Here is an 8,967-nt window from a genome sequence, read left to right on the forward strand (position 1 = left end):
ACACTATGAATCAAAAACAATAAAGAAAGGAATTAATACTTAATTAATTTCATTTAATTAACAATGAACTGTGACTATATATGCAGGTAAAAAAGTTTTTTTGCTGGCATTTAACTTTAACACGCCTGCACAACAAATCGATAGCAACGAGGGATTCCAATTCCCTCCAATTAAATAACTTCCCAATAGAAAAAATTTAAAAATAGGATTGATTATGTAAATCAAATCAATCATATTTTAAAAATAATCATCATATTATAATAAAGTTAAATTAACAAATGACGACTTAAAGGCAAAAAAAAAAAAAAGAAAGAAAAGGTCGACCGGCTAAGCTTCCATGTGCAACTATAAATACACGAGGTGTGTTGCAGAGCTCTCTCATCTTCCTGGAAGCTGCACACATAGCTATAGTTATTGCTACTCCCAAGCAGCAAAAGTTTGCATCTTGGTGCCCTCTCCTAAATTTATAATACTTTGCTGCCTTTTTCATCTTTTGTTACTGCTTTTATTTAGTAGCATGGATACGAAAGTCCTTTCCTCTGGCATCCAGTATACAAACTTGCCGGCAAGCTATGTTAGGCCGGAATCTGAACGTCCCCGGCTATGGGAAGTTTCAACGTGCGAAAATGTTCCGGTCATAGATTTAGGTTGTCAGGAGAGGGACCAAATTGTCCAACAAGTTGGCGATGCCTGCAAGAACTATGGCTTTTTTCAGGTTAGCCTACTTTCTATATCTTTTTTCCCCCTTCTTTTGTTTTATATTTTAATAGTAGTGGAATATTTTAAAAATAGTCATATCAATCCTTCTATTACTTGATTATTTTAGCATGATGATTAGATGGAGTATAGATCATAGCTAAATAATTTGAATAGTGAATCTTTTGGTTTATGAATGGCAGGTGATCAATCATGGAGTGTCTTTGGAAGCAGTGGAGAAAATGTTAGGAGTAGCCCATGATTTCTTCAGCTTGCCAGTTGAGGAGAAGCTGAAGCTGTATTCTGATGATCCATCGAAGACAATGAGACTTTCTACAAGTTTTAATGTGAACAAGGAGAAGGTTCACAACTGGAGGGACTATCTTAGACTCCATTGCTATCCTCTTGACAAGTATGCGCCTGAGTGGCCTTCTAAACCTCCTCCGTTCAAGTGAGTTCTATCTCTCTCTCTCTCTCTCTCCCCTCCTCCTCCTCCTCCTCCTCCCTCTCCCGCTAAAAACACAGTCATGCAGAATAGGGCACACCACAAACATAGGGAGAGCTACGTTTCAGATACCTTGGGTGCATGCACTAGTGGTGCATAGAATCTGCCACATCCCTTTCTGTCATAACTTGCCTTTTTTCTTTTGTTTTCCATAGTTAGCATTTATTTGCGAAAATGCACCTAGAAAAAATCTTCCTTGCACATGAAATATTAAAATAGATAACAACATTTCACTTGTTTATATGAAATATTAAAACGACATTTCAAATATATTTTTTATTCGGAGTTCATGATTGTATAATTAAAATATTACTGTAAATTTCAAGTATTTTAAAAAAGATTTTTAATAGAACTTCTCATCTTGAAATGGAAAAAATTAATTAAAAACATGCGTGAAGGTTTGGGTTTGGGTTCGGGATAGAGTTTTTCTTACCAAAATTCCACGTGTGATTGAAAGTAAAGAAGACATAAACCATATCCAATAAACTCGTCCTAGGTTTTAGTTGCAGTACATGAATATAATTGCATAGCAATTATTGTACTGTCCGAGAACTCTAACCTAAGCTCCGTTGTATATTTAAATTTGATTAATCCCTTATTAAAGATATCTTTTGAGTTAGCGCTCATCACTCCACTTTATATAACTTTCTAAAAGCCGATAAAAATCCAATCAAAAAGGTTAAGCATCATACTATGTTGTTAGATTAAATTTTATTATTTTTTAAAATAGTAGTTTTGATCCAATTTATTCACTCACGGACACCAAGAAAAGTCTCCTCTCCCACTCTAAAAGTCATATCTACTAATTTAATTTTTTTTTTCTGGTCCTCGATGAGCAAAAAAGTATTTTGCGGTCCTTAGAAGGGAGGAGGTGGGCATGTGAGCACATGCGGCACGAAAAAGGAGGGTTCATATAGCCCCACTGTTTTTTCAGTCTCTTGCTAACGAGGCCTTTTGCATTAATTATTGAAGGGTAAATTCTTACACATAAATTGATCAAAACAGTTATTTCCCTCCCCTTCCATTAATTATATAGAGCAATTAGAGAAGGGTTTGTTAGACTAATTAATCAAGAATTATTACACAGTTAAGGACCTAATTGCCACGACACGAAGTCCATGGACTCCGATCCCTAAATTTCCAAGGATTCTTTTTTTCTAAATTTGAATTTGAAAGATTTTCATGGGAATCTCACATCTTTCACTATTTGAACATCTCTGGTCACGTTTGTTGTTTCCATGGCTTTAAAAAAATGAATTTTTATTAAAATTAATTCTTAAAAAATATTTTAAATCGTTTTAACATACTAGTGTTAATAATAAATTTTAAAAATTAAATAAAATATTATTTTAATATATTTTTAAATAAAAAATACTTTAGAAAATAAACAGCATATTTTTTTTTATTATTTATCAAAGTTTTGAATCTAGAATCTGAATGATTCGAAACACCCTTGCACGTTGTCAATCAATCAAAGTATCCTCTCTCTTTTTTTGTAGATTTTATGTGATATTTCTTTTTATTATAAAATGAGGGAGGACACTTGGGGATTAGAGAATGGCAATATTCCTCAAAAGGGACTCCACAAAAATAAAAAGAGTAATCAATTATAAAGGCAAATTGGTAAAAACGTTTAGGCAAAGTTCATGCATTAAAGAGTCCTTTTTAGGCTGTAGGGTCCATGAGATAGAAAATCCACTATAACGACAAAAAAAAGTGCATTATTGATAAGAAATATAATCAAAGGAATCACTCACGTTTTAAAACAGATATTAAGTAAAATCTAAAAGTTGAGGTACGTGGAAAATATTGTTTTTTATAATAATTTATTTTTATTTTTCTTTTATATAGTTATTACGGTATAAAAAAATATCTTAGTTTCGAATTGGTATCATAAAAATATCTCACCATTGTAGTATGATTTATTTTAAAAAAAATTAGTTAAATAAAAAATAATTTAAAAAACTAGATTATTAAACTTTGTGGAGTCAATAACCTGATTTACGAGTTTGGTGAAGCAATTCTTATTACCCCAGTTTACATGTTTAATAATGGTTTTTCCTATTTTTTTAATTATATAATTGTTTATTTTTGTCTTTATCATATAGTTAAAACAAATAATTTCAGGAAAAAAAATATTAGTAAATTTTAGAAAGTCTATAGGCCTATTGATGAATTTAGTGAGTTTAACTTTTATTTTTTAAAATTTTTTTTTTCAATTTTATCCTTTGATATTGGGCTAATTAAAAATTTAGTTTCATAATTTATTTTGTTTTGTTTTATATGAAATTATTATAGTCTTAAAAAAATCTCAGTATTAGTTTAACGCTCTATTTCACAATCGTCTATTTTTATTATTATATAGTTAAATAAAAAATTATTTAGAAACAAGTTATTAATCTCAATAGAGTCTATTTTTCAAGTTGCGGATATGATATATTGACCCAGGTTATCCAATTCACGGATTTAGAAAATTTACCCATCAAAATCAAACTGCTTCATTAAATATAATAGTACTACTAAAAAAATCTTCATACTTTTAATATTTTTTAATTTAAAAAAAAAAGTAATGAAGCATGACCAAAGAACTATATATATATATATATATATATATATATATATATATATATATATATATATATATAAACTCAGCCCATCGTTTACTTCGATGGTGGAGGAGAAAAGTCGACTGTGCCATGGAGTCCACAGGCATTAATTAGGAGATGGGGTTAAACTCTGTAGCTGTCATAAATAAGGAGGGTAATAAATTCATGGAAAGTGATTTGCCTCAACGCCATCATCTGCACTCGTTTGTTTTTTTAGTTTCATCCTCTCCTTTGATTACAAGTATTATTCTTTTATAGAGCACTAGTAACATTAATTACAATATATCAAGAAATTAATGGAATAAATTATTAAATAAAACCCCTTATTTATAATAGTTGATTAATGGAAAGTTTTCATGAAATATTAATTTCTGGTTCTAGCTCAATGGTCATTTTCACTTTTCCCGCAGGGAGTCATGAAAATTGTTGATCTAATTAATCTTAAGACGGCTGGTCGATTCTTAATCCTATATCCTTCTTTATTTCTGGTTCTATAGGATTTGATTGCATAACTCTAGATTTTTTCAATATAAAAATCAAAATATACCATGTAGAGAATATATATATATATATATATATATATATAGAAAGAACAATGCTAAAATCACTTATAGCAACATATACCAACCAGTTTGCATGCATCATGAAATTTTTATGTAAATTTGAGTGCTGATATCTGCGAGTGTGCTATCAATATTTTATTTTTAATATGAATATCACTTCTACCTCTACTTCAATCTATGAGTAGTAGGAACACACTTATATATATTCTTATGAGGTAGGGTTGGATGACGACTACACAATAAAAATACCATTTTATTTTAGTCATTTATGGTTAATTAATTTTCTGTTATAAATTCCCATGATAAGATATAAAAACTTATGTTTAATTTATTATTTATATTACTTTTTAATATATTTTTCAAGTAAAAGTTTTTTTATTGCATATACAAACATTATCTTATATTATTAATTAATTTTAATTAAAAAATATAATAAAAATGGTAAAATTCAACTTTATAATTGTTTGATTATTAAATTTAATATTATATTATATTATATTATATTAAAAACTATTTCAACTCAAAATTCTAAAGTGTTTACCGAGTATTCAACTTTATAATTGTTTTATTATTAAATTTAATTTTATATTATATTATATTTAAAAAAGAGGTTTCAATACATGACATATGCTATTCCCTTAAAAGATGTAGTATAATTATCAAATATTTTTAGTGTGTGTTTGTGATTGTGATATAAGATACTTTTTAAAATGAATTTTGCTCAAAAATATATTAAATTAAAAAAAAATACTTTTTATATTCAGATATTAAAATCATTAGAAAATACTAAAAAATATTAATTTAATATTTTTTAAATTAAATATATTTTAAAAAAGCATCCAAAATAATAATATTAATTATTATTATTATTATTATTATTACATATGCCGGCATTCCTCCAAAATTATTAAACTACTTGTCTGTCTTTAAAGCAACTTGGTGCCAGAATCTTGGCAGCGTGGGTCCAAGACTTTAAAAATTTAAGTAATCAACGTAAAATACAAAAATGGAGACTTAAATTATTAGGTTTTGGGCAATTATTTTATAATCCAACGGCTATGACGCTCTATTGATGCACTGGATGAGATCACATCCATTGACATTTTTGATTTCTTGCATATTAATAAAAGCTTTTCTTAACGAGGTGGAAAATGATGTCATGAACTGAAATCGTGTTGACGTAAGAGAACTGAAATATGCCTTAGTCCTGCATATTCCATCTACCTGTTTATGACTTTATCCTCCATGTTTTGAAAACTTGTGAACAAGTTCCTTGATTTTTCTTGATCATTATTCTTTCTTTGTTAATTTTTGGTTCGCGGGTTGGAGATATCTTTGGATTATCTTCCTCATCAATCGAGAATTTTTTTTCTCGAGATGATCTTGGTGTTTCCTGCATGAATTTTACGCATTAAAGAGAATAAATTCTTTTGGTTGATGTCCTCATCTTCGAAACTCAAAAAATGAAGAAACAAACCTTTTTAATCATCAATATTGTTTTATTAAAATGTTTAAGTTACAAGTTTGAAGAAACGAAGGACTAAGATATAATAAGCTCAAGATCGAGGACTTGAGAATAATTCATTTAAATATTATGATGATGGTCAGTCGACGAAACAATTAAATAAGGTAGGGTAGTCTGCAAAAGTCCCTAGTTATTAGCCAACCCTCTTCCAGAAAGATGATGTACTGTTATGCGACCGATCTACTTAATTTGTCAAAATAAATTAGGTCTCTCTTCCACTCTATGCTGGGGTACCACCGGCAGAGTGATGCTGATCATTCATCGATGCCCTAAGATCATGGTTATCTTATCCCCTGGTTGTTTTTTTCAATGTTTTGGACAATTCAACAAGAAACAAAATGAATTCATCTATGGAGATCAGTGCATGTTGCATGCTTTCTTGATTATAAAATTCTGGGAACAATTACACAATAAATATCTTTCTCTGTCATAACAAGGTTGATGACATGGATAATAGTGATTTGAAGTTGATTTATATACAATGTAGACTTTTTAATTAATAGTATCTATATTTTAATTTTCAAGCTTCTATGATGTATTTGGTTGGTGTCCTCAAATAAAAGAGTTATAAATATATTTAGATGGAGGAACCAAGATAGTGATCACAATATCAAATAAATTTATTTATGAAATAGTTTTGAAATGAATTTTTATTTTTGAAAAATAAAAAATAGAGAAAAATATATTTCTTCTGTTTTCATTGTTTTTATTTCTCTTATATGTCTTGAAAAAGTAACTAAATGTTATCTTAAATGATGTCCAAAACTCATTGTATCTTTCTTCGACCCGAACAAGCTACGACTTCAAGGTAACGAGATTACAATGTCGTTCACAATCTAGTAGGATTGATGTCTTTTAGATAGGGCTAATGACGTGGAAAGAGTAAAGAAAAGACTTCTGTCTTCATCTGCTATATAATCAATGGTTTTTTTTCTTTCTTTCTTTTTTGGGAAAAATATATTATTTATAGGCAGGGTGGATGGTTTTAAACGCAAACTCTGCTTCATAATTTTCTTATCAAGACATGATCGTAATTCAAACATGCTGACTATTATTGTAGAAACATGTCGGGGGTACTTGACATTGTTGCTTCTTGATGTATATCTGATTTTGGGGATAAAAAGTCTTGCTTACATCAAGAATTTTGGGGAAAATTTTCAACTGAAGTTTTTCCTGTAGTCTCATCGTATCACTAGTAGGCAATATCAAAGAGATGGATGAACTTTTATGCCAAATGGGGCAATTATATCCTCAACTTTCATTGGTACATTCTTGAGTTTAATTAATTTGCAAATCAAAATTTAAAATCATTGATCCACTCTCATTGTTCCAAAAAACTTAGAGACCGAAGTTAATAAGTTATGGACCTTATGGTCTATCAATCTCTACATAGGGCGGAGTTGCATAGAGTAGAAGGGGGTCAATTGCCTTCCTCAATTTTTCAAAATATTTATTCTCCGTATGTTCATGATCTAAGATCTTCTTGGATATGTGACTCTCGACTCACTTGTTTATCATAATAGTACCAACTTAGTATTAATGTGCTGTAGAATAATGATCTAATCATGTGAAATGTGCTGTATGAATAGGGACATTGTAAGTAGTTATTGTATACAAGTTCGAGAACTTGGGTTTCGAATACAAGAACTGATATCGGAGAGCTTAGGCCTCGAGAAGGATCATGTAAAGAATGTCTTGGGTGAACAAGGGCAACATATGGCTGTAAACTTTTATCCTCCATGTCCAGAGCCAGAGTTGACTTTCGGATTGCCAGGACATACCGACCCCAATGCCCTCACTATTTTACTTCAAGACCAATCAGTAGCAGGCCTTCAAGTCTTCAAAGACGGGAAATGGGTAGCTGTTAATCCTCATCCAGATGCATTTGTCATTAACATCGGTGATCAATTACAGGTAAACACTCATTTCTTCTTTTATTTGAGGGATCCTCGAACCTGAGACCTCTTGTGGGAATGGGAATGGGAATGGGAAAGGGAACACGAGTACTGCCCTTGAGCTGCAAGGCTCATTGGCGACAAGCATTCTCTTGTCCATGTATATTGTGGGCAACATTCTGATGCTATAATGTTGATTGGTGGTATAACAAATGCAATTAATGGGAGATCCAAGAGTGATCGCAGGCACTAAGCAATGGGCTTCTTATGAGTTTTAGTGATTGCAGGCACTAAGCAATGGGAGATACAAGAGTGTGTGGCACCGAGCTATCACGAATACTGACAAGGCAAGGATGTCAGTTGCTTCCTTCCTCTGTCCATACGATAACGCATTGATCACCCCGCCTAAAGCTCTCACTGATGATGGAACTGGAGCCGTATACAGGGATTTCACATATGCTGAATATTACAAGAAGTTTTGGAGCAGGGACTTGGATCAAGAACACTGTTTGGAACTTTTCAAGAACAAATGAATAGTACACATTTTACTAGTTAGTGATAATAATCACCTTATTATTGTTGCAATTTCCTAATAAATTCAGGTCGTGGAGTTGGGGGCCAGAATTGTTTTTCTGTTTTTTTTTTGTTTTCTGAAATCCTGCAAGGACGCATCGCCGACATCAACCTTAAATTCTTGTTCATTTTGTGAAATAATGGCAGTTGCAGACTCGTTTCTAGCATATAAAAGTGTATCGTTACAGGCATCAGGCTACATCTGCGAACGGGGAAGGTTTTATGTCACTGTTCGATTGTTGGTCCATGCCACCTCTTGTTGATTTTGAATTTCCATTCATGTCCTAATAGATGTTCATAAGTAACAGTTGTTGTAATCAAACAGTATCTTTTGCAATTTATTTTATGCTGGCATTATTATCAGAGACCTAAACCATGGAGTTCCCTTGTTTTTTTCTTTTTCTTTGCGAGGGTGCCAAAGACTTCCCATCATGGTCTACAATGTTGAATCTCCCTACTCCACAACAGTTCTTATAACATTACTATAAATCTTAAAGGTGCGGTCATTTCACTCAGCACACACCACACTATTCATCTTCTTGACTTTTACTGTTGATAGACTGCTCAAAATTTTGTGTTTTTTTAATATGGTACTCAAATTTTT

General features: G+C 31.1%; 1 protein-coding gene across 3 annotated transcripts; it reads left to right on the forward strand.

The window, feature by feature from the left end:
• Positions 1 to 368: 368 nt before the first annotated feature.
• Positions 369 to 8,736, forward strand: LOC7496461 (protein DOWNY MILDEW RESISTANCE 6). Of its 3 annotated transcripts, none has more exons than XM_024581753.2 (5): positions 369 to 715; positions 900 to 1,147; positions 7,485 to 7,809; positions 8,078 to 8,341; positions 8,456 to 8,736. In XM_024581753.2, the coding sequence occupies exons 1-4, from the start codon at positions 518 to 520 to the stop codon at positions 8,321 to 8,323; spliced, it is 1,017 nt and encodes a 338-aa protein (XP_024437521.2). In that variant the 5' UTR covers positions 369 to 517; the 3' UTR covers positions 8,324 to 8,341; positions 8,456 to 8,736. The 3 variants fall into 3 exon arrangements, with proteins under 3 accessions (XP_024437521.2, XP_024437522.2, XP_002318498.4); XM_024581754.2 differs by having other exon boundaries at positions 8,511 to 8,736; XM_002318462.4 differs by having other exon boundaries at positions 8,078 to 8,736.
• The last annotated feature ends 231 nt before the right edge of the window (positions 8,737 to 8,967 follow it).

This window comes from Populus trichocarpa, chromosome 12 (genome assembly GCF_000002775.5).
Source record: "Populus trichocarpa isolate Nisqually-1 chromosome 12, P.trichocarpa_v4.1, whole genome shotgun sequence".
Taxonomy (NCBI): Eukaryota; Viridiplantae; Streptophyta; class Magnoliopsida; order Malpighiales; family Salicaceae; genus Populus; species Populus trichocarpa.